General features: G+C 36.9%; 1 protein-coding gene across 2 annotated transcripts in view; it reads right to left on the reverse strand.

The window, feature by feature from the left end:
- The window catches only part of GOLM2 (golgi membrane protein 2), a 113,231-nt gene that overhangs the window by 21,877 nt on the left and 63,718 nt on the right, over positions 1 to 27,636 (reverse strand). For both annotated transcript variants that reach the window (XM_078079423.1, XM_078079424.1), the window contains exons 7-8: positions 18,280 to 18,378; positions 16,901 to 17,071 (exon numbers count right to left, since the gene is read on the reverse strand). In XM_078079423.1, coding sequence (XP_077935549.1) covers positions 16,901 to 17,071; positions 18,280 to 18,378 — 270 coding nt within the window. The remainder of the gene's footprint in view (positions 1 to 16,900; positions 17,072 to 18,279; positions 18,379 to 27,636) is intronic.

The raw sequence follows: 27,636 nt of genomic DNA on the forward strand, positions 1-27,636 counted from the left end.
TATTACTATTTTGAATTCGACTCTTTTAATTTTTAAGATTTTATTTATTTATTTGAGAGAAAGTGAGAGGGAGAGGGAGAGAATCTGAAGCAGACTGCACTGAGCACAGAGCCTGACTCTGGCCTCGTCGCACAACTGCGAGATCATGACCTGAGCAGAAACCAAGAGTCGGAGGCTTAACCAACTGAGCCATCCAGGTGCCCCTCAACTCATTTAATTTTTAGGGTTTTTTTTCTTACTGCTCTCAAGGCCATAAATTTAGCTGTAAATATTACTTCAAATGTATTTCTCACATTTTGATATGTGTGGTACTATATTATTGTTCAGTTCTGTAAATTTGTAAATGCTAATTATTAATTCCCCCCTCAAAAAAAAGTTCTTGATGATTGACATTTTTAAGTTTATAATATAGGGGTTTTAAGATACTATTCACGATATAAATTGCCTGAAAATTTATCAAGACTCTCTGTGAACCTAGGATCTAGCCAACTTCTGTAACTGTTCCATGTATACTTTAAAAGTCTCTCTACTAAATGTAGGGATCTGGGGCACCTGGGTGGCTCAGTCGGTTAAGCCTCTGACTCTTGGTTTCCATTCGGGTCTTGGGATCAAGCCCGGACTTGGGCTCTGCACTCAGCAGGGAGCCTGCTTGTTCCTCTCCCTCTGCTCCATTCCCCCCACTCCCACTCTCTCTAAAATGAATAAATAAAATATTTTTTAAAACAGGGGCGCCTGGGTGGCTCAGTTGGTTAAGCATCTGCCTTTGGCTTAGGTTATGATCCCAGGGTCCTGGAATGGAGCCCCGAGTCGGGCTCCCTGCTCAGTGAGGAGTCTGCTTCTCCCTCTCCCTTTGCCCCTCCTCTCTTCTCCACTGCTTGTGCTCTCTTTCTCTCAAAATAAATAAATGAGGGGGCACCTGGGTGGCTCAGTTGGTTAAGCCGCTGCCTTCGGCTCAGGTCATGATCCCAGGGCCCTGGGATCGAGCCCCACATCAGGCTCCCTGCTCAGCGGGGAGCCTGCTTCTCCCTCTCCCTCTGCCTGCCTCTCTGCCTACTTGTTCTCTCTCTCTCTCTGTCAAATAAATAAATAAAATCTTTAAAAAAAAAAAAAAATAAATGAATCTTTATAGTTGTTCCTCTTGTTATTATGGCGTAACTTTTTCTTTTTTCCTTAAAATCTATTTTATCATTTGTTAATACTTTAAACCAACTTTCTTTAGTTCTCACTAAGGAATATCTTTATTTAAATTATGATAAAACATACATTACATAAAACATATCATCTTAACCATTTTTAAGTGTACAGTTCAATGGTATTAAATACATTAACACTGCTATGCAACCACCACTACCATCCACATCCAGAACTTTTTTTATCTTCCCCAACTGAAAACTGCATATTCATTAAACAGTAATATCCCCTCGCTCACCCAGGGCCTGGCAACTACCACTCTTTCTGTTTCTATATATTTGACTACTCTAGGTAACTCAAGTAAGTAGAATAATAACAGTATTTGTCCTTTTGTAACTGGCTTATTTCACCTAGCATAATGTCTTCAAGGTTCATCCATGTTGTAGCATGTGTCAGAATTTCTTTCCTTTCTTAGGCTGAGTAGTATTCCTTTGTACCTATACACCACATTTTGTTTAACCATTCATTCGGCAAACACTTGGGTTGCTTTACCTTTTGGCTATTGTGAATAATGCTGTTGTGAGTATGGGTGTACAAATACCTGCTCAAGTTCCCTGTTTTCAGTTCTTTGGGGTATACACCAAGAAGTGAGAAATATCTTTTATAGTCCTTTTATTTTCACATTTTCTGTGTACTGTATGTGTTTAAGATTTAGTTGTAAACATTTTATAGCTGGATTCTGCTCTTGTATCCTTTCGTGATCTCTTTTGATAACTTTAATTTGTTTATTTTTATCATGGTTTTTCTAATATTTGACCTTATTTAATTTTTACTGTTTAGATTCTCTTCTTTAAATTTTCTTCTTTCAAAATTACCTCCTATTCTTCCTCTATCCACTGTTAGATGGAAGTGGTACATTGTATTTCTATTTTTTTAGTGATTACCCTTAATTTTTAAGTTTTTATATTTTATTTAGTTATTTTTTAGGTAGGCACCATGCCCAACGTGGGGCTCGAACACATGACCCTGAGATCAAGAGTCACATGCTTTACCAACTGCGCCAGCCAGGTACCCCAACCCTTAATTTTTAAACATATATAATTTATACATTTTTAAACAAAATTACAAAGTATTCAGTATTTCCATCCTCCTTCTGAGCAGGACATGGACCTTTTCACTTTACCCTTGAATACCTTCTCTTTTATTATTATTTGTTGTTTTTGCTGTCTTAACACAAAAATTGTTTTAAGTCAATAAATTTATCAATAGGTTTGATCAATTACAGTTCCCATTTTTTGTAGCTATTACTACGCCTCTTCAATTTTCTCTTTACTAAAGAATAACCTTTATCCTTCATTGAGTGTGTTTATGAGATGTAAACTCAGTCTTGTGTAACTGAATATGTCCTCATTTTATCCTCATTGTCCTCATTAGCTGGTATAACATTCTACATTGGTAGTTATTTTCTACTCATCACACTTAAGATATTATTCCATTATTTTTTGTTATTTGATTTGCTTATGAAAAGTCTTCTGTCAATATTAATTGTCATACCTTGAAAATAATCTGTATCTTCTGGTATCATTTAAGATTTTTTCCTTTATTTTTGGATACTCTGAAGTTTTCCTATGCCTAAAAGCAAAGATTTTCTTCATTATCCTATTTGACACTCGCAGGCACATTTGATCTGAGAACACATACATGTCCTTATTCAACTGCAGAAAATTCTGAGCTCTTCAAATTCTTCAAAATTATTTTCAAGTATTGATTATCTACCCCATTTCCTCCATTCTCTACCTGAAACTCTTATTAGACATACATATATCTTCTGTCTTAACACCTCTGTCATATATACATATGATATATATTTATCTCTATATCTGCCTGCCATTCTGTGCTACATTCCTGATAAATATCTCAGTACAAGCTTCCAAATCACTTATTTTAGTCAATTATTTTCATGGTCTAGCATCTCATAGACTGATTTTTATTTCAGTGATTATATTTTTAATTTCTAAAATGTAAAGCTGGTTTTTAAATTTATGTTTTTGCTTTATCTCTGCCTGTTTCTTAATTTTTTTTTTTGAGCAAGTTATCTCTTCATTTGCCTCTTTGAGCATCCTTAACCATATTTAGTTTTTAGCAGACTGTTAGATAAAATTGTTTTCACATTACGATTGTTAATATGGTGGCTATGTCTCTTAGCATTAATATTTTTCATACATTTGGAGTTTTGGTTTGCTGACTGATTTTTCATGTAGGTGGGGTATTTGTTTAAGTTTTCTCTCTCTATGTCAACCCATATTATCTAGTAATGTTAAAGATGTTTTCACCCAGTTCCCCAGTCTAGAATGAGATTTATAATCACATTTCAGAGTTTCTATTCCATTATGCTACTGGGGATAGCACAAATTCAGTATAATGGTGGTGTGGTATGACCATGCAGCATGGTTACAAGGCTGCATCCCCACGTTCCTATCTCCATAAGCCTTCAGGTTGCTAAACACTGTAGTCCTTGATAGCAGTCAGCAATAGCTTTATTTTCTGCTTCCTTTGCCAAGTGAGATGGGGCAATAACCAGGTCTTGGCTTTATGCAATAAGCATGGCTCCTATTTTATTCTTGTTGCTTTTAAGAGCCAAATTCCCGGAAACCTGCATTTCCAGACCTGAGCATCGTAGGTCCAATCATTCAGTTCCTTTCATCATCTAGTGTTTTTGTTTCTTGGCCACACAGAAATGTTAGCATTGTTTTGAGATTATCAGTAACTTTTTAGTTCTCTTTTTTATGTTTTTGTCTATCATTATTGTGTGAGCAAAGTGGATATGTCAAAGGTGAACTCACTAAACCATTTGTAACAGAGGTTGAAAATTACTTTTAAAAATCCATATATATAGGGCGCCTGGGTGGCTCAGTCGGTTAATCATCTGCCTTTGGCTCAGATCATGATCTCAGGGTCCTGGGATCGAGGCCCACATTGCACTCCCTGCTTGGCGGGGAGCCTGCTTCTCCCTCTGCTGCTTTCCCCTGCTTGTGCTCTCTCTCTCGCTGTAAATAAATCAATAAAATCTTAAAAAAAAAAAAAATCCATATATATATGGAAAAATCATATACTCTGATACTCTAGCTTGTATCTCCAGTGTTGTTCAGGAGAATCATTAACCTTGGTTAAATAAATGAATTCCTGCTGTTACTTACCCTGAAGCATGTTATACAGAAAAAACCCATCCTTACCCTGAAGCATGTTATACAGAAAAAACCCATATGAGAGGCAGATTGCCTACTGTTTCAAGTAACTGTCTTTGTGACTTTCAGGATGAAGCTGACATTTGAAAAGAATGGTTTTCTCTATTCAAGGCATCTAAATATACAGGGTATGTCCCTCCTATTGGCAAACAGGTAGGCCTTACATGAATTTTCAGTTTCAACTACTTTGGAGAATGTCTGACTCCCTCCTTGAAGAATGCCTCCAGCATACTTTGAAATATCCCCTAAACTATATTTTGTGTCACAATATAGCCCATATTCTACATTTTAAATTAAACCAACTCAAATAGATCTTCCAAATATAATGAAATATGCCAACAAATTATCTAGCCATTTTCACATGATGTGGCAATACAAACCTAAATTTATAAAAATATATCAATAAAAATATGATATGCTAACCCAAAAAACAAAAAAAATACTACATTTAAAACTGCCAAAAAATTTGTGGTGATTATTGTGTAAAATCTAAGACTGTTCCTCACATACCTAGTCAGGAAAAATTATAGCTATGAATGCATAAGGTTCTGCCTAACAGGCATTCAACAAAAGTTAGTTTAAATGAATATGTTAGTAAGAAAAAGAAATGTGAAGATTTAATTTTCTAAAACTAAAAAATTAAAAAGTTTAAGACCTAAAAACTTTTAAAAAATAATAAAGTGGCAAGTCACAAGTAGCAAAGAATAAAATAAGGATAAGACAGATTAGAAATTAAACAGTGGCAGGGGCACCTGGGTGGCTCAGTCATTTGAGCACCTGACTCTTGATTTTGGCTCAGGTCATAGTATCAGGGTCACGGGATTGAGCCCTGCTACGGAGCCCGAGCTCTGCACTCAGTGGGGAGTCTGCTTGAGATTCTCTCTCCCTCTTCCTCTGCCCTCTACCCCATGCTCTTGCACTCTTTCTCTAAAATAAATAAATCTTTTAAAAAAATTAAACAAAAAAAAAAACCCCAAAAACAAAAACAAAACAAAAATAAATGAAAAACTAAAAAAAATTAAACAGTGGCAAAAATAGTAGTTGGGTTTTTGAAAAATAGAAAAATTTAAACAATTGATAAACTACAGTTTAAAAAAAGAGTGACTACAAAAATGTTAGGACTAAGAATTTTAGAATAAAGAAATTAAAAGTAGGGAAATTCTCATAACTATATATTGATAAAATTTATGACCAAGTTATCATTTTGATTGTGTCACTATCTACAGAAATAAAAAATTCCAAAACTGATACAATAATTTTAACAAGTATTTAACAAATGCTAACTATGTGCATGAAGTCTGGGAAAATAAAAAAGAGTAAGACACAGTCCCTGCCCTCAAGAAGTTACCACTTTAATACAGAAGGTGGGTAAATGAACAGTTACAGGATTCAGGACACACCATCCAATGTTGCTGGTTTCGTTTTTCAGATTTAAGGAAACCTTTTTTTCTTTTCTCTTAAGCAATCTATAAGTTAAAGCAATTTGATAAAATATACCTTTGTGAATAAAGATAAACAATTTTTTTCTCCCTACCTGATCTCTCGAGAATTCAGAAACTCTGAGTAATCTTATTTTCGTGCAATACAGTTATTTGGGTAAGTTCAGTAAGAATCCCTTTTCCTGGTATTAGGACACATTTGGAAACTTTAGTTATATTACCAAGGATCTGACTAAATGTCATACTTGAGAATGATGCATAAAATCCAGTGTGACCAGCTTTGCAAATCTAAGATTGACTATAAGAAGTCAATATTTATTGGGTTTTCCTTGGCTTGGCTTCCTAACCTCTAGAGGCTTTTAAAATTCAAATCTGAGATTCCTTACGAAAAGTTCCAGCAAACAAACTCAAAAGACCTATGTGGGCAATCACTATTCTTGCTGCACTTATATAAATAATCAGACCAACTTTAACGAGACTAGCCTTCTATTTTTTAAAATATTTTATTTATTTGAGAGAGAGAGAGAGAGAATGAGAGAGAGAACACGAGAGGGGGGAGGGTCAGAGGGAGAAGTAAACTCCCTGCTGAGCAGGGAGCCCGATGTGGGACTTGATCCCAGGACTCCAGGATCATGACCTGAGCCGAAGGCAGTCGCTTAACCAACTGAGCCACCCAGGTGCCCCGAGACTAGCCTTATTTTGCAAACAAATTAGTCTTACTTTGATTATATTTGATAGAAATGGCGGTGATAGAGAGAAAAATGATGCTTCAACAAAAAACTATAGCACACCCTCATGGGTATTAAATTCTAGTCCTATTCATTGTCTTTAAGATTTTGTTACCTACTAGGGCACCTGGGTGGCTCAGTCAGTTAAGCGTCTGACTTCAGCTCAGGTCATGATCTCAGGGTCCTGGGATGGAGCCCTGTGTTGGGCTCCCTGCTTGGCAGGGAATTTGCTTGTCCCTATCCCTCTGCCCCACCCCCTGCTCGTGCTTGTTTGCTCTCTTTCTCAAATAAATAAATAAAATCTTTTTTTTTTTTTAAGATTTTATTTATTTATTTGACAGAGAGAGACACAGCGAGAGAAGGAACACAAGCAGGGGGAGTGGGAGAGGGAGAAGCAGGCTTCCCGCCGAGCAGGGAGCCCAATGCGGGGCTTGATGCCAGGACCCTGGGATCATGACCTGAGCCGAAGGCAGACACTTAACGACTGAGCCACCCAGGTGCCCCAATAAATAAAATCTTTAAAAAAAAAAAAAAGGATTTTGTTACCTACTTGTTAACCAGACTGCATCTTGAATCCTTCTAGTTTCCCCCAGTATCTAGCTACAACTCTTCAAATTAAAGTTTCCAATTTCTTCCCACCCTCTGACTTTGAATTACTAAAAATTAAAACTGTCCTTTTCCCAAAGCCCTGCAAACTGAAGCTGGACAATTTGATGCAAACTTCAGAGAAATCGCCACAACAGCTCATGTATGGACAAATTTTGTGCCTTCCTATGTGAGTCACTTAGAAAATTCACCAAATCGGGATGCCTGGGTGGCTCAGTCGTTTAAGAGTCTGCCTTCGGCTCAAGTCAGGATCCTGGGGTCCTGGGATTGAGTCCCACATCGGGATCCTTGCTCAGCAGGGAGTCTGCTTCTCCCTCTACCTGCCGCTCCCCCTGCTTATGTGCTCTCTCTCTCGCTAACAAATAAATAAAATCTTTAAAAGGAGAAAAAAAGAAAAAGAAAATTCACCAGATCACCTGATGACATTGCCAGAGACATTCAAAGTGTAAACCAGGAAAATCTGTCATAGTTCCAGTGCCTTGTCCTTATTCCATCTGAAGATGCCTCAAGTCCAACATCTAGAAAATCTTCTTAACTGACTGCCTTCTGGGCTAAAAACTAGTTCCAACCATTAATTGTTGTTTTTCTTTTGTTTCCCTAGAAATACTCAGGACAGAGACAGGTTCAATGAATTATGGGACAGTCTACCAATTCAGTTTCTGGAACGATATTTCTTGAAATTTCAGATGGGGGAATGACAGGGTTCAGGACATTCTACCCCCAAATACAATATCTTGGCATATTAAATATTTTAAGCTGAAGGAATTTGAGAAATGGTATGTGAAGGAAGGACTTTCTGACCTTCCCCTGAAGCAGGTCATAAAACCCTCATGTGAAAGGTACCCTCCTTGTACCTAGAGGGAAGGAACATCTTTACATCCAAGAGAGAGCAACACCAAGAAGAATCTGAACAAATAGGCCTTGCTACATTTCCCCCAGCTTACTACACTTACCTCACACCCTTTGTCTTATCACATCTTTCCACTTTTCATCTGACTTAGCATAAAAACACTCAGGTTTAACCATTTCTCAGGTCTTCATTTTCTTATGAAATGTCCTGCATCATTAAAATTTACATTAAATAAATTTGTATGCTTTCTTCCTGTTAATCTGTCTTTGTCAGTTTAAATTTTCAGACCTGGTCAGAGACCCTAAGAAGGTCAAGGAAAACTTCTCCTTCCCTACAACAGTTTATTACAGAATAGTGTGGGATATACATTAATGAAAGTATGTTCAATAGATTGAAGAAGTATGAGGAAGGAGTAATTGATACGGTCAAGATTACTAACGATATGAAGAAGGACTTTACCAAACAGGTGACAGCAGAGCATGGCTTTAAAGTATGATTAGGAACTTCTTAGAAATAGAACAAGAAAAGGAAATATTAAAGAATGTTTCCAAAACTTCCAAAGTAGAAGAGGTGGTATGATGCAGTGGAAAAGCAGTGAACCTGAAGATAAGGGACCTAGATAATAGTCTTGGTTGTTCCATTATTTACCTTAAGCAAATTAAACTTTGTGGACCTAATTTTTCTTTTCTGTCAAATGAGGGAATCACATTAGAGAAGAGCCTCAAACTTTAATGTAAATTAAATAAGGTCTAGGGTAGGGCCTGAAATAAGGTCTAGGGTAGGGCCTGAAATAAGGTCTAGGGTAGGGTCTGAAATCCTAACAATCACGGATGCTGCTGGTCCACTGACCTATACTTCGCGCAGTAGGGCATTAGGTCATCTCTACAGGTTCCTTGTATCTTAAAAGTTTATTTCAAATAATTCTTCTATTATTTTGAAACTTTTTAGGAAATATGATTTTGAGAAGGATAAAACCAAACAAGAAAGCTATATAGGTAAAAAAGAAAGAAAAAGAAAAGAAAAGAAAAGAAAAGGAAAGAAAGAAAGAAAGAAAGAAAGAAAGAAAGAAAGAAAGAAAGAAAGAAAGAAAGAAAGAAAAAGAAAGAAAGAAAGAAAGAAAGAAAGAAGAAAGAAAGAAAGAAAGAAAGAAAGAAAGAAAGAAAGAAAGAAAACTACACTTAAAAAATAATTCCCCAGGGTGCCTGGGTGGCTCAGTCGTTAAGCGTCTGCCTTCAACTCAGGTCATGATCCCAGGGTCCTGGGATTGAGCCCCGAATCAGGCTCCCTGCTCAGCGGGAAGCCTGCTTCTCCCTCTCCCACTCCCCCTGCTTGTGTTCCCTCTCTCTCTCTCTCTGTCAAATAAATAAATAAAATCTTTAAAAAAAAAATTTCCCTTTATGATTAAATAGTGTTTACTCTCTGAAAAATAAATATTTAATAAAATCACTTTCACAATTAACATGATAATATCTTTCCAAAATCCTTATAAAAAGAATTTATTGGACATACGAATAAGCAATTTAAAGGTGCAAGAAATGAGAAATACCAAAAAGTAAATTATAATCTACATAATAGTGATGTACAACTTGAAAATACAAAACAGTCCGTTTTTAAATAATGAGAAAAAAAAGTTAAATATTTGGACATCGATTTAACTTGGGAAGTCAGATATATATTCAAAGAAAAGCACAAGACTACAATGAAGCATGAATAAATGGAGCCTTAGATGTAAAGACTAAAAGTAGTAAATAATATAATACTACCCAACTTAATCTGTAGATTTAATTCAATATACACTAAGGTTTCTTTTTTTGTCTTTTGTCTTTTTTTTCTTTTTTTCAGAGAGGGAGAGGGGTAGGAGAGGCAGAGGGAGAGGGAGAGAGAAAATCCCAAGCAGACTCCCAGACCAGCATGGAGCCCCTACACGGGGCTAGATTTCACAACTCCGAGATCATGACCTGAGCCAAAATCAAGAGCTGGATGCTTAACTGACTGAGCCACCTGGGGACCGCTACAGTAATGTTACTGAGGACTACTTATAGAACTTGATAAACTAATAGTGAAATTATCCTGGAAGAACAGAGAAAAAATTAGATTTTTAAAAATTTCTAAGCTCAAATTATTATAAAGCAGTTTTCAAGCCCTTATGTGATATTCTGATTTATGATAAGAAATATTATTTGGTCTTTATCCCTTTTCTGGCAGAGAGCTCCTAAAACATTTGGAATTTCCTAAGTGAGGAGAGCCAAACTCCACAGTTTCCTCATACCTTCCAATACATCTCTTCTATTCCAGAGTTCTATCCTTTCATAATAACCCTGTAATCTAGGAAATAAAATGTTTCTCTGAGTTCTGTGAGCCACTCTAGCAAATTAATTGAACTCAAGGAAGGGGTTGTTGGAACCTCAGATCTACCATCAATTGGTCAGAAGCACAGACAACAACCTGGACTGAGTAGAGCACTTTTATGTCCAGATAAAAACAGATGATTAAAAGAAATGAAGGTTCTCATAAGAGTCAAGATGGATATACCTGAATATATACAAATAAAAACCTAATTATCAAATTCAGCTAAGTTGCAGGATACAAGATCAACAAACAAAAATCAGCCATAACTGGAGAAATTTGGAGAAAGGGGAACCTTTGTACACTGTTGGTAGAAATGTAAATTGGTACAGCCACCATGGAAAACAGTATGAAAGTTCCTCAAAAAATTAAAACTAGAACTATTATATGGTCCAGCAATTTCACTTTGGGTATTTATCTAAAGAAAACGAAAATACTAATTCACAAAGATATATGCACCTCCATCTTCACTACAGCATTATTTACAATACTCAAGAGATGGAGGGGCACCTGGGTGGTTGGCTCAGTGTGTTAGTGTCCAACTCTTGATTTCAGCTCAGGTCGTGATCTCAGGGTTGTGAGACTGAGCCCTATGTTGGGCTCCACGCTCAGTGCAGAAACTGCTCCTCTGCCCGCCCCTCCACGCACGTGTGCTCTCTCTCTCAAATAAAATCTTCTTTTAAAAAAGAGAGAGATGGAAACAATCTAAGTGTCTATAAATGGATAAATGGATAAAGAACTTGTGTGGTATATATATATCCCATGGAATATTATTCAGCCATAAAAAAGGAAAGCTTGCCATTTGGGACAATATGGATGGACCCTGAGGGCGTTATATTAAGTGAAATAAGTCAGACAGAGACAGACAAATACCATATGATTTCTCTTATACATTTTTTAAAAAAGAAAAAACCCAAGCTTATAGATAAAGTGGGCAGATTGGTAGTTGCCAGAGGTGGAGGTAGGGATAGGAAAAATGGGTGAAGGAGGTCAAAATGTAAAAAAAGAAAAAAGAAAAGGAAAAATGCAGTTGATTTTAAATAGGCACAGAAATTTTGAATCATATTCAAAGTAATGACTTTGTGTGTATATATATATACACATGTTTATATATGCTGATGTTTATATATGCTGATTATATAAAAACACTGATCCATAGCTATTATTGCTACAATAATGAAAATAAAATACCACATTCTAAATTTTTAAGATGAAACCAAATATTACGTATCTTTAGAAATTTGCATAAAAATTAGAACCTCAAAAGCCAAGAAAAAAAAACAGTCGTATTTCTGTGCATTAGCAATGAACAGTTTGAAAAGGAAATTAAGAATTAAATTTACAACATCAAAAAGAATAAAATGCTTAAGAATAAATTTAACCAAGGAGGCACAGACTTGTACACTGAAAACTATAAAACAGTGCTGAAAGAAATTAAAGACACTGAATAAATGGAAAGACACCCATTTTCATGCACTGGAAACTTACTATTGTTCAGATGACAATATTCCTCAATCTAATCTACAGATTCAACAATTGCCTTGGGACACCTAGCTGGCTTAGTCAGTAGAGCTTGTGACTCTTGATCTCAGGGTCATGAGTTCAAGTCCCACATTGGGTATAGAACTAACTGAATTTAAAAAAAAAAAAAGCCAACTGCCTTGTTAGAGTAGCAGACAAGCAGATCCTAAGAGTCATATGGAATTGTAAGATATCCCAAGTCATCAAAATACTTTTATAAAGAACAAAGTTGGAGGGGTGCCTGCGTGGCTCAGTTGGTTAAGTGGCTACCTTCAGCTCAGGTCATGATCCCAGAGTCCTAGGATCGAGTCCCATGTCGGGCTCTCTGCTCAGCAGAGAGCCTGCTTCTCCCTCTCCCTCTGCCTGCCGCTCTGCCTGCTTGTACTCTCTCTCTATCTCGCTGTCAAATAAAGAAAATCTTAAAAAAAAAAAAAAAAGAACAAAGTTGGAGGACTCATACTTCCTGATTTCAGAAGTTACCACGAAGTCACAAAACAATGTGGTAGTGGCATCTGGGGAACAGAATTGAGAGTCCAGAATAAACCCATACAATTAATTTTCAACAAGGATGTCCCAACTGTTCAATGGAGAAAAAAGAGTCTCTTCAGCAAATAGTATGGGACAACTAATACCTGCATACAGAATGAAGCTGGATCCTTACCTCATATCATATATAAAACTTAGATTAAAAATAATAAAAGAAATTGGGCGCCTGGGTGGCTTAGTCGTTAAGCGTCTGCCTTCGGCTCAGGTCATGATCCCAGGGTCCTGGGATCAAGTCCCACATTGAGCTCCCTGCTCAGCAGGAAGCCTGCTTCTCCCTCTCCCACTCCCCCTGCTTGTGTTCCTGCTCTCCCGATCTCTCTCTCTGTGTCAAATAAATAAATAAAATCTTAAAAAAAAAAAAAGAAATAGATTAAAACCTGCATATAAGGGGCAAAACTATAAAGCTTTTAGAAGAAAACATGGGGGGTATCTTCATAAGCTTTGATTAGGCAAAGGTTTCTTAGATATGACACCAAAAACATGAACAACAAAACAAGGGATAAATTGGACTTCATCAAAATTAAAAATTCTGTGCATCAAAGGACACTATCAAAGAGTGAAAAGACCACCGAATGAATGGGCAAAAATAACTGTGAATCATATGTCTGATGAGGATCTAGTCCCCAGAATATAAAAAAGAATGCTCAAAACTCAACAACAAAGACAACAACCCAATTTTTAAAAAAATGGGCAAAGGACCTGAACAGACATTTCTCCAAAGAGAATTATACAAATGACCAATGAGTACATGAAAAGATGCTCAATGTCCTTAGTCATTAGGGATATGCAAATGAAAATCACAATGAGGGGCACTTGTCTGGCTCAGACAGTGGCGCATGCAACTCTTGATCTCAGTGTTGTAAGTTCAAGCCCCATGTTGGATGTAGAGATTACTTAAAAATAAAATCTTTAAAAAAAAAAGAAAGAAAAGAAAATCACAATGAGATACCACTGCACACCCACTAGGATGTCAACAGTGAAAAATAAAACGAAAAAACCCCAGAAAGTACTAAGTTGGCAAGGATGTGGAGAAATAGCTAACATACACTGCTGGTAGGACTGTAAAATGGTACAGCCACTGTGGAAAATACTTTGGCAGTTCCTTTATAAAGCTAAACACAGAATTACCATATAGCCCAGCAATTCCATATCTAGGTATACACTTGAAAGAATTGAAAACAAGTGTTCAACAAAAACTTGCAAATGAATGTTCATACAGCATATTCATGATAGCCAAAAACTAGAAACAATTCAAATTCAGATAAATGGATAAACAAAATGTATTCATATAACTGAATATAATTTAGCAATTAAAAAATAAAGTACTGATACATGCTATAACAGGCTGAACTTTGAAAACATCATGCTAAGTAAAAGTAGCCAGACACAAAAGGTCACATATTGTGATTCCATTGATATGAAAGATTCAGAACAGGTGAATCCATCAAGTCAGAAAGCAGATTGGTCTTTGCCAGGGACTGTGGGTAGGAGAGAACTGGGAGTGACTGCTTAATGGATACAGGGTTTTCTTTCGGCATGATGAAAATGTTCTGGAACTAGATAGTTGTGATGATCGCCCAACATTATGAATGTACTAAATGCCACAAAATGTATACTTTGGTGAATTTTACATGCATTTTTCCACAGTTTAAAAATTATTTTTAATTTAAAAAATTCTTGCATGATAAAATATAACGAAGTCTCATATCAGGAAAGGCAATGGAAGAGTAAAACTGTGGTAAAGGTAATTTATAAAAGGTTAATATCTGAATTATTTATAAAGATTTGACACAAAGAAATAGGATCAATATCCAAAGTTATCAGGCTAAGTGGTCAAAACTGATGCACAGATTATAAACCAAGAAATAATTACAGTAAAATCCTCACATAAAAACGGAGAGGCTACCAGAAAGTAAATGCTTACTGAAACATCTTTAAGGAATCATTATATTCTAAATGCCTTATAAAGAAGTTAAAAAGCATATGTGGCCAGGCCATAGGGAAATAAATAAGTTTAAAATCTCCAGTGACATTGTGAAACTGGTTCTAGAGAACAATCTAACAATATGTAACTGGAACTATAAAGCTTGTTAGGTACTTTGTCCTAGGAATTTCAGTTTGGGGACTACTTTTAAAGGAACACACTCAAAGTAGGAGAAGCAGGAAATAACTTGAAAATAAGATATTCATAGCCATGACAACTAACATGAGAAAATATGAAATAATTTAAATAATCAATAAAAGAGTTGAGCTAAATGAACTTTTATTATTGCTTAAGCACAATGGAATATATGCATGTGTCTATATACGTGTGTATGTGTATATGTATATATCTATTTAATATAACAACCGTGTAACTATTTGATAGGTTAAAATGCATGTAAAGATAATGCTAATGTAAATGTGCTCCCATTGATTTCAACTCTGTAGATACAGTGAAGAGAATTTGGAGTAAGAGTTTAAAACTCAACAGGCTCTTTTAAATAAGTTGTAGAGAATAAAAATTTCCTGGCAATTATTTTCCAATCACATTCTTTACCCAAAGATCAGTAAAAAAAATATAGATATGGCAACAATAAAAAGTTTTTCAGGAAAAACTGTAAGTTTAGAAGAAAGTCTTAAATGAATTAAGATACTGAATTAAGGGGCGCCTAGGTGGCTCAGTCATTAAGCATTTGCCTTCGGCTCAGGTCATGGTCCCAGGGTCCTGGGATTCTGCTCAGCAGGAAGCCTGCTTCTCCCTCTCCCACTCCCCCTGCTTGTGTTCCCTCTCTCACTATGTCTCTACCTGTCAAATAAATAAATACAATCTTTTCTAAAAAAAAGATAATGAATTAAGATATTTTGTTTTGCCCTTACTACCTCTTTCTGTTGAGACAAAAGTTTTCAGGCCAATTCCTCAATAAGACTTAGAGAAAAATCTTTTCACTGTATTTTTTTTAAAGATTTATTTATTTCAGAGGGAGAGAGAGAGAAGCAGACATCCGCCAGGCTGCCTCGATCCCATGACCCTGAGACCATGACCTGAGCAGAAATCAATAGTCACACGCTTAACCAACTGAGCCACCCAGGTGCCCCTCATTGTACTTAAACATTAGGAGCACCTGGCTGGCTCAGTCGGAAAAGCATGCAACTCTTGATTTCGGGGTTGTGAGTTCGAGCCCTACGCTGGGTGTAGAGATTACTTACAAATAAAATCTTAAAAAAAAAAAAAATTTTTGTTTTTAGCCTATGTTTAGCCAATTGTTTAATAAAAATGTTTTTCAGGGCACCTGGGTGGCTCAGTCGGTTAAGCATCAGCCTTCGGCTCAGGTCATGATCCCAGGGTCCTGGGATGGAGTCCTGCATTGGGCTCCCTGCTCAGTGGGGAGGGGAGTCTGCTTCTCCCTCTGCCCCTCCCCCTGCTTGTTCTCTCTCTCTCTCTCACTCATGGGCAAAAATAAAATAAATAAACCTTTTTAAAAAAATGTTTTTCAGATGATACTTGATTCAGTCAACATATATGGATGCGCTTTAAAATATCAAGGAAGGAAAGTTAGTTAAATGTATGCAAAGTATATATTCATATAGATGAAGAAATATGAACGACTATCAAAAGACCAATAAAAATACCCTGAATAGATTTAAAAAATGTAACATCATGCAGTCTTCACTGTACAAGGAACCTGTGCACAAATAACTACCTAAACACTGCTCTGAACAGTTGTTGCCACAGAAACCATCAAAAAGAGCAAACAAAGGCAAACTGCAGCTTTTAGACATTCTGTCTGTTCAGAAGTTGTAGTTGTACAAAGCCTTGTAAAGCAGAAGTAGTGAAAAGTATAGTTTAAGGGAACTGACCTAAGAGATACATCCTGTCCAAATTCTACTACCAGGATTTTTTCTTATACTTCCTAAGAACCTGCCAATTAGAGACTTATGCAGATTAACAGCTACTGTCCACTTATCAAAACTGCTACCTCTGAAACAATTAAGCAGTGATACTTTATTTGTTCAATTTCTTTCACTTCTCTCCTAACACCTAAATGAAGCAAATTACAACTGGAGGGAACAGAAAAGGCAGTAGCATTGAGCCTTCTACTATGGCAGTCTCCCCAGGTCTGTATATTTCCCAGAATTCATTTTTCAAAACTATTTATCTTCTCCTCCTAAGCAAAGTTTTCATTCATTAGCCTAACAAAACATCTTTTCTCATTTCTCCAAAAAAATGTTATAGTCATAAAAACTAATGGCATTTTTAAAAAATCAACTCACCTGAAGTTTATTATTTAATAATGGAAAACATGAGAAGCTTTTTTTGAGAGTCTTCTTTAAAATATCTCTACCCATTTAAAACCTGCTTTCCTTTTAATTTTACCACCATCATACTTTCTATACGCATATAACTTCACATTCATTAGAGATTATAATAATGAAGACCCTAATTGAGCCTTGTAAACATATTATATTTAAATCTTTTCAGCATAACATTCATCAACTGATTCTTACTTTGCTTCAACTTATGGAAATCACCAACTCTATCCTTGGTAGCTTGCTTTAGTATATCTGCTTGAATTCTGGGTACACTCTCCAAGTTCGGGCCTGGAATTAAACGCTGAAGAGGATTGGAAGGGTTCTGTTTTGAAGTTCCAGGGTTTCCATTGTGATTTCCATGAGAATCTATAGCATAAAAACATCAAACTAAAGTCATATTTCACAGAGGAATTTCACAAGACCTGCTTTAAGAAAAGGTATCAATATTGTCTGATATTGAGTAGTCAGGTAGCCTTTTTCTTTTTTTTTTGGCTTTATTCTAATTTCTTTAATCAAATCTTACAGCCAATGTGATTTTAGCTGTGTGAAGTTTACTAATCATTTCTAGGTAAGTATCTCTAATACTGATTATAAACCTATCCAAAAAAGAGATACATAGTAGAAACCCAAAGATTTAAATGGCATTAAGAGCTGTATCTTTTTCTCCCTTCAAACTTGGTATTGCTATCAGAAATCTCTAGTCTTTAAGTCATTTTTTTAAGCTTTTATTTATTTATTTGTTGGGGGGGGAGAGCGCAACACGCACAAGCAGGGGGAGCGGCAGGCAGAGGGAGAGGGAGAAGCAGGCTCACCACTGAGCAAGGAGGCCAGTGTGGGACTGGATCCCAGGACCCTGGAATCATGACCTGAGCCGAAGGCAGACGCTCAACCAACTAACCCACCCAGGCGCCTCATAAAGATTTTATTTTTTAAGTAATCTTTACACCCAACGTGGGGCTCAAATTCACAATCCCAGAGATCAAGAGTCACAGGCTCTACCAACTGAGCCAGCCAGGCACCCCACGTTAACTCTTGATTCTTTTTTATTGGTAACTCCTGGATATAACTTTGCTTTCCCCCACTCCTCTTTCTTCCTCATCAAAAACTTGATTTAGATCCTTACTATAATTAATTTTAATCATATCAGTTCTCATTTTAGGGAACATTTCTATAAAATCAAATACATATTCAGTAGAAAACAGATACATTTGTAAGTATGGAGTAGGGAGTTGAATACAGATGGATATAGTAGTTAATAGAAGGACTCTATGAGATTAATTTCAACACATTTTGAAAAGGGTAAATACATATAGACTGGCAGAGATGAAAAGGAATATAGTCCAGAGTGGCAGAACAAATAATTCTTCTACTCTTAATAACACTTTAGACAAAGTGCATTTTTAAATGATTATTTCTCCCCAAGCTTCGATCAATCATTGGGAAATATATAACATTAACTAGAAGAATGAATGCTACCTCACCATGCCACTAAATGACATGTTTTATGCACTACATAACAACACTTGACCAGTAAATTGGTTTTCAAATGGAATTTTAAGAATAAGACTTCATACCTGGAACCACATTTGGGGAGAGAGGTTGTCCAGTTGGAATATGGGAGATTGCTTGATGACTTTCATATTGAGAAACGGAAATAGAGGGTTTCCTTAGAGCTAAAAGAAAAAAGAGATCCATATTATTCCTGTCCATATGATTTCTAAAAACCAACCATCATGAATCTATTTGGACTGCACTAATCCTATGATACTTATTTTAATTTTATAATCTTTGTAGTTGATATATTAACTAATTAACTTATGGTTACTAAGTGATACATTGTACTATCCATCACAGACTTTGGTGACAAATAAATCTGACCAGGATATAAAATAGTTGGAATTCTGTTTTGTATAACACTATATCCCCAACACCTAGAATAAGTGGCACATAACAAAAGCTCAGCTAAGATTTGATGAATAAATAAATGAATCTCTTCAGATACAGCAAGATCTTTTTCTGTTGATAAATAAAAATTGACATTTACAGATTAGGTGAAGCAATGAGAATATGCTACTGTAAGTTGCTCAGGTTTTAAATAAAAACTAAAGATGACTGATGGAACAAGTTGCATTTTATTTTTGAAGAGGGAAAATTTGTATTTTGTACAAAGAGCTTCACTAAGAAAGATGTACACATGTCTAGCGGGGACTTTATTCTCTTAAGAAATGAAGGCAACAGGGAAAGATCATTTTCCGCTCACTACCACTAACTCTACAGTTTCCTTGGGCAGCTTAACAAGATAGAAAAGCAGAGAGCAAAGAAGGAAACTAGAGAGAAGGGAAACAGATGAGAGCCCATCTCTAAGATATGATTAGTGCCACATTTTATTCTGGTGGCAGAGACAATGTGTTCCTATTTCATCAGATTCTTCCTGGGCACAGAAGATCAGCCTTCCTTACAGTTAGGGGCCGTAAGACTAAGTTCTGACTCTGAGGATATAAGTGAAACTGAATGTGCCACTTCCAGGTATGGTGATAAAATCTGTGCAAATCACCTACAATCTCTCTTCCCTCTCTGCCAAAACTCAGGATGCTACATGTGAAGATGAATGATATCAAATAACGGAAGAGACATTGCTTGGAGGAGAGCTACAACAGAATCATCCAACCTGCATGAGACTGTAAAATGAACAATAAATAAATCCTTCTTGTTTTAAGCCACTGCAATTGGGAGTTGTTTGTTAATATAACACAGCCTGATCAATTCTTTCTTTCTCTCTTTTTTTGGGGGGGAGGGGCAGAGGGAGAGGAAGAGAGAGACTCTTAAGCAGGCTCCATGCTCAGCATGGAGCTGGATGTGAGGCTCGATCTCATGACCCTGAGATCATGACCTGAGCCAAAATCAAGAGTCAGATGCTTTACAGACTGAGCCACCCAGGCACCCCACAGCCTAATGAATTCTAACTAGTATACTTGGGTTATTTTTATAATCTTGAAAGTTTGTTTCAATGACTGTATTTCATTTATTATTACATAGATTTCTAAACTTAAGTACTCAAGAGTTTAAAATTCACTCTAAGAAAGCAACTTACTCAAATTTACAGAAAGTTGAGGTTTTCTATATCTCACTGTATTCCCATTACCCTGTTTCTATTTCTAGCTTCAATGTCCAACACCCACTTCTGCACATAAGACAGCTAAATAACAATCAGCTAACATCTTAAAAGAGCAGTAGCTTGCTGGGTTTAATTAATATAATTTTTATTTGCTAACACTCTAAGGACACTAAGCATCTGGTCGATATATTTGGAAAGAGAAGTCAGTCACAATCTACAAATTTGTTTTATAGATTTGTATCACCATAGCTAGCTCTGGCACTACTCAAACCAGAAGACAAGAGAGAGCATCTCCACTACTAAACAACAAGTAATTACAAATGTCCTTAGCTTTATAGAATAATGCCTCCTGCTCAAGAACAAGGTGACTATTTGGAGGCAAAGCTATGATCTAGATAGGTGGAAAAAAAATGCTGGATTAAAAAGAGCCTCTGTAAAACACCCAGAGGGGTTTAGATACAGTATAAACAGAGTAGTAATATGGAGCCCTTACAAGTTTGATATGAATAATACATGTTCCTGGAGAAAATTTACAAAAAGCACAAAGCACAAAGAAATTTAAAACTATAATTCCACCACATACAGGTAACCACTGTTATCATTTCAAGACTATCAAAGATCTTTAACGTTTTGTGGGGATTTTTTCCTATGCATTATACTATACACCTTAAACAAAGGTAGGGTCCTATCATACATACTATCTTATAATCTGATTTTTATTTAATATTTTATACCTATCCTTCTTTGTCATCCCATTTTCTTCTACAACATTCCCAATGGTAATGCTGAATCAAAACTTCCAATTTAGTGTTAACTATACTTCAACTAAACAAATAATTAAAAAACACAAACAAAAAACTTCCAATTTAATAGGCTTGGCTAGAAAGATCTGGGTAAAGAATTGCCACAGGGATCTTAGAGCCCCACACACTGCATCACCTAAGCTAGCTGGTAAATAGACTTCTACTACTTAAGAAAAAGAAATGTGTGTTCTGTAAACATTTCAGTTTCTATGCTTTTATGTTGACTTTTTGTTTACTTTCATTTTTTCTTTCTTTAAAAAGTTCCTTTTTAAGAAACTCCAGCCTTGGGGCGCCTGGGTGGTCAGTTGGTTAAGCATCTGCCTTTGGTTCAGATCATGATCCCAGGGTCCTGGGATGTAGCCCCACATCGGGCTCCCTGCTTGGCGGGAAGTCTGCTTCTCCCTCTCCTTCTGGCCCGACTCCTGCAAGCTCATACTCTTCTCTCTCAAGTAAATAAATAAAATCTTTAAAATAAAAAATAAAAGGCAAAAACTCCAGCCTTGTTTTTGTTGAACTAAGGGAAAAGGTAATTTACCTATACCTAGGACAAGACAGAGGCTTCCCCCAGGGGTTAGAATGAATAGTTACAGTCAGTGATACCAGAACAAATGAAGACCTAGAAAACCACTAGTGGGCTTGAAGATAAGTGAGAGTGCTAATCTCACTCTCCAATTTCTATAGGGTTGTTCAGACTTTTTTTCTATACACATATAAGTATCTAATGTTTATTCCACAAAAGTAAGATATTATACTTGCTTTCTTGTAACCTGCTTTTTTCATTTAAAAAAATAGTAAGTATATTTGTATGTTAATAAATACAGTTCAACATTATCGTTTTTAACAACTACATATCACACTTTATGGATATAACAAATTTAATGAATTAACCCTCTCTTTAACACTTATATAACTTTCAATTTGTCATTATAATCAATTTTGTGTTACACATTTTTACACCTACATGATAGAGTAAATTCTCAGGGAAGTACTAAGCAGTAGGGCAAGAGCCATATGTACTTCTTAAATTGAGAGAAACTAAATAATAAATGTGAGCTTGAAGTCAATAAAAGTGCGGGAAAAAAAATCAGACACTAAAGACTGCAAACAGTAATTTATATTAAAGCATTTCTAACTTTCTATATATTTTACCCTGGTCCTCTCCATTGAGGACCACTGAAAGCCCGGAGAAAGTATACAAATTGACGGAGAATAGCACGCTGCTATCAGATAATATTAATAACTAGGCTACTAAAATATATATATCATTGATAAAGCCATTATTAAGGAAAAGTACCAAAGATAAAATGACAAAGCCTAATTATGATAAAGACAAAACACAGGACACAAAGTCACTTGGAGCACACAGCTGTTATCCTATTACTCAGGTTCTGGGTTTTATATTTTTTATAATGGAGAGCTATCAGTATGGAAGTTCAATCATTCAACAATATTTATCATTCAACAATATTTACCAAGTGTCTATTATATGCTAGGCACTGTTATTAAAAACTGGAGATTCAGGAGCACTGGGTGTTACACGCAAACAATGAATCATGGAACACTACATCAAAAACTAATGATGTAATATATGGTGATTAACATAACATAATAAAAAAATGGATAAACAACTAATTTTCACCAAGAAAAAATAAATAAATAAAAAACTGGAGATTCAACAGTAAACAAAACAGACCAAGTCATTGCCCCCATAAAGCTTACATTCTTGTTGGGTAGATAATAAGTAAACAAGAGTATGTATAAAATATAAATGTCAGAGTGAAAAGTTCTATGCATAAAGTAAAACAGGGAGATATGATAGAGAGTGGTGGGAGATTCTGCTTTAGATAGTTTGGTCAGGGGAGGCATTTTCAAAGAAGAGACATTTAAGCAGAGTGAATGAAACATGGAGGAAAAACATTCAGGCAAAGACCATCAAGTACACACAAAGGCCTTAAGACAGGAGCATGCATGGCATATCAGAGGAACTGCAAAGAAAGAAGTGAGGGGAAAGTGTTAGAAATGACATCAGAAAAGAAAGAAGGATCTACATTAGAGACACAACAGTTAAAAAGTTAGAAATAATTGGTTAGGGGGTTGGGGGGCTAATGGCTGGGACTACATTTAGCAATTCCAAAGGAGGCAATAATGTACTAATTGTAATAACTGTAGTTCCCATTTTCTGACTGCTTAGTATAAACCAGGCACTAATCTCATGTCACCCTTAAATCTATGTGAGATAAATATACCTTTCACAGATAAGGAAACTGAAACTCATGACAGAAGAAATGAGATATACATTTCACTTGACTTAAAAATTCAAAGTAGTCATTTCTGGAGGAACTGGTTGAGATGCTTATAAAAGGTGATAGTAGGTTTAAGGTTAATCCTTCTTCACTTCTCTATTGCCCTCAGTTGCAGTCCCTACTCTGAGAGCCAAAAAAGAAATGTCTGCATTTCCTTTTTCCAACGATAGGGCTACAACCTTAAAAATGTTCAAACCTTCCAGTTTCTGTCTTAGAGGGCATCACAATCCAGTGACTATGACTATGGAGAAGTACGATGGCAATAATAAGCAACGGTCCTCAACTCAACAGACACCACCCTGGACATACTGAATAAGGGGGTAGTACCTAGGTATCTATATTTATTAAAAGCTCCAAAAGTGGTTCTGGTGCACAGCCAAAAGAATAAAAGAATAAAAAGAATGAGCTTTGGAGTCAGACAGACCAGGACTTAAATCATGACTCTGTAATTTATTAACTGTATGATTTTGGATTAGTGACTAATTTCTCAAAGTCCTAGTCTTCATCTGAAAAATAGGGATAATGCCATTTACCCTGCATGATCGATTTGGAGGCTAAGAATATTAGCTAATGAATTATGATATAAGCCTAGAAAATAGTAGGTGTTCAATATATACTGAAGTTGTCAAAATTAAGTATTAATCCTTAGAAAGAAAAAAGAATGCAAGATTCATGTTGAAAAAACAAAAACATTTAAATGTAAAACTACTGGCCCTAACCAATGTATTGAGCTTCCTGATTACAAAGTTTGCTCACACTCAGAGTCCTGATGAATGTTTACTTATAATAATGTTTTGGGAAGTTATGATACTCTAACTGGTAAGTGCCCATAAATATATTAATCATCTTGAAGCATGAACATTAAATACAAAACAATGATGTAACATTTTTATGTTACTTTGTTCTGCATACAGGAACAGATATAACATGCTTGTAAATTGCTCAAATATGAGCCAGTGGAACCACCTCCACCCTCTGAGCAATAAGGTACATGTCTAAAGAGACTATTAAAATGATGTACTCATATGGCTCCTAAGACCTGGCCTATGAACTTTGGCTCCTTCAAATTTGGAGATCCATTTATATAATTTTAAAAGAACAACATAAATTTCCACTGCTAGCCATGACATAGAAACCAGTATTGGACTTACCCTCTTACAACCCAAACTTTTTTTAATATGGACAAAAATATGTAAGACAACTGTTTTCAGGCACTGGACAACCAGCAGCACAAGACTAACTCTTGAAAAAAGGGGTGTACATGAGATAGGCAAACAGTGAGCAGAGGAGGCAGAGATCATCAGAGTTTGAGCTGCTCAGGTGGTTGCAATTTGTAAGACAGAATACTACAAAGAAGCTGTGTGGAGTGAAACGGAGGAGAGAGATCAGCATGGATATTCCTCTTGGGTCTTTGGCTGAGGCCTCAGCTATATATACACAGGGTTAAGACTCTAGAGAGGCTAACAGAAAGCATTTGCTGCTGCAGGGATGAGAGCTGAACAGAAACAGGTCATAAAGCACTTGAAAACAATGCATCTTTGGCCCAGCCATAATAGAGAATCTTCACTGAGCATCCTGAGCATTCAGATGAGATGCTACAAGTCCTACTTTAAAAATAGGGATCACGTCCTACAGTTAAGAACCATGCCTTCAGACGAAGAACAAAATCAAAACTGACCTGTCCTGACAAAGCATAAAATCAAGTCTGACAGAATCAAGAGCATTCACCAATAATTTGACTGTCTGCCAGAATAAAAACTCAGCACCCTTTAAAAGACAACAAAACCCATACTTCTATACTATAGCATTCATATAGCACACAATAAAATTACTAGACATACAAAGAAGCAGGAAATACGACCCATAATCAAGGAAAACAGCAAACAACAGAAACAGACTCAAAGATGACCCAATTGCTGAAACTACAGACAAGGACCTGTAAACAACTGTTGTACACACACACACACACACACACACACACAGATTTAAAGGAAAGACATCCAGTAGAGAAATGGAAACTAAAAAAAGAACCAAATAGAAATTCTAGAACTCAAAACACATCTGAAATGAAAAACACACTGGATGGGCTTTGAACAATGGACTAAACACCATAGAAAAAGGGGTCAATGAACCTGAAGACAGCTCAAAGGCATTAAACGAACAGAGAGAAAAAGTATTGCAAAAAAAAACTGAATAGAACTTCAGTGACCTCTGAGATAATATAAAGCAGTCTGAAATACATGTATCATGAGTTCCAGAAGGAAAAAAAAGAGAAAAGGGCAGAAAAAAATTTGAATATCTGAATTTGAATGAAGGCTGAAAATTCCCCAAATTTGGTAAAAAAATCAACCCACATATTGAAGAACCTCAGGGAATCTCAAGCAACACAAACACAAAGAAAACCAGGAGACCATTTCGAGGTATATCTTAGTAAAACTCATGAAAATCAAATGTATAAAGAAAATCTTAAAAGCAGTTACCAAAAAAAAAAAAAAAAAAAAACATACTACCAGTACCTGGCTGGCTCAATTAGGAGAGCACACAATGCTTGATCTCACGGTGTGAATTCAAGCTCCACATTGGGCATAGAGCTTACTTAAAAAAAAAAAAAAATACACACTAATACAAGGGCTCAACAAAAAGAATGATGATGGCTAGCTTAGAATCAGTGCAGTCTATAAAATAGTGGAATTGCATTTTTAAAGTGATAAAAGAAAAAAAAAATCAACCTGAATTTCTTTTTGGTTTAAGATTTTATTTATTTATTTGCCAGAGAGAGGGAGAGAGCACAAGCAGGGGGAGGTGCAGGCAGAGGGAGAAGCAGGCTCCCCGTTGAGCAGGGAGCCCAACACGGGGCTCAATCCCAGGACCCTGGGATCATGACCTGAGCCGAAGGGAGATGCTTAACCAGCTGAGCCACCCAGGGGCCCCTTGAATTTATATATTCAACAAAAATATACCTCAAAAATGAACATGAAATAAAAATGTTTTTAGATAAACAAAAGTTGAAAAAATGTGTTGTTAGAAGACCTGCATTTCAAGAAATGTTAAGGGAAGTTCTCCTGGCTGAAGGGAAAATAATAATCAAGATTGAGATCAGAATCCAGGGGCGCCTGAGTAGCTCAGTTAGTTAAGCATCTGACTCTTGGTTTTGGCTCAGGTCACAACCTCAGGGCCGGGAGATCGAGCCATGAGTGGGGCTCCATGCTCAGCAGGGAGTCTGCTTGAGATTCATTCCCTCTCCTTCTACCCACCCCTCCCCCTGTTCTTTCTCTCTCTCTCTCTAAAATAAATAAGTAGGAGAGGGAAAACATGGCAGAGGAGTAGGGGACCCTATTCCAACCAGTCCCCAGAATTGAGCTGGATATCTACCAGACCACTCTGAACACCCATGAAATCAGCCTGAGATGTAAGAAGATAGATCTGGATCTCTACAAACAGAATATCGCAGGCGATTGGTTTCGAGGTTTGAAGTGGGGAGCTGTGATTCCACAGGCAAATATCAGAGGATAAACGGAAGGGGGGGGAGCCAAGCCCTCGGGATCCTACACCACTGGTGAGCGATAGCCTCCTGCGCTGGGGATGAGGCACAGACTCGCAGACTGGTAGCGATGGGGAAAGGACTTTAGGGCAGTCCCCTGGATGGAAACCCAGAGCAGCCAGGTCCCACGTGCAAACTGGGGGTGGCTGGCAGTTTTAGAAGCACAAAGGGCAGAGAGGTGCCCCGACCTGGAGGAGAGGACTGGGAGCGCTGCTGAGGTTCGCACAACCCAGGACACTGCAGTTTATAGCAGCACAGACAGAAACGGAGATAGTGTGGCCTGGAGAGCTCACTGAAGAACAAACTGCGATCTCTCTGCTCTGAGACAGAGGGTTGGAAACGATCTCTTCTGCTCTCTCGGAAGAGACCCGGAAAGCCACCAGGGAAAGCCACCAGGGAACAAAAGCCCAAAAACACTGGTTTCCACTGAGCCCATCCCCCACAACAGGGGGCAGGGCAACTCTGCCCAAACAGGGTTGCCTGAGTAACAGTGCAGCAGGCCCCTCCCCCAGAAGACAGGCTGGGAAAACAAGAGGCCAGCAACCCCAAGGTCCCTAGAAAACAGGTGCATCTTTCTTGGGTTCTGGTCAGTAATTTGGACTCTATACATTCCCTCAACCACCCATCAACAGAATGACTAGAAGGAGGAACCCCCCAAATAGGAAAGACTCACAGACTATGACTTATGCCACAGATTTACAAATGGATTCAGATATAACCAAGATGTCAGAGATAGAATTCAGGGTAGCAATTGGGAAGACGATAGCTAGAATGGAGAAATCGATTAATGACAACATAGAGTCTCTAAGGGCAGAAATGAAAGCTGAATTGGCAGAACTTAAAAATGCTATCAATGAGATCCAATTTAGATAATCTAACAGCTAGGGTAAGCGAGGCAGAAAAACAAATCAGTGATTTAGAAGACAAATTAAGAGACAAGAAGGGAAAAGAGGAGGCCAGGGAAAAACAACTCAGAATCCATGAAAACAGAATCAGAGAAATAAGTGACACCATGAAACGTTCCAATGCCAGAATTATTGGGATCCCTGAGGGGGTGGAGAGAGAGAGAGGACTAGAAGATATATTTCAGCAAATCGTAACTGAGAATTTCCCTAATCTGGGGCATGAAACAAACATTCGTGTCCTAGAGGCAGAGAGGACCCCTCCCA

Source organism: Halichoerus grypus, chromosome 8 (genome assembly GCF_964656455.1).
Source record: "Halichoerus grypus chromosome 8, mHalGry1.hap1.1, whole genome shotgun sequence".
NCBI classification, from domain to species: domain Eukaryota; kingdom Metazoa; phylum Chordata; class Mammalia; order Carnivora; family Phocidae; genus Halichoerus; species Halichoerus grypus.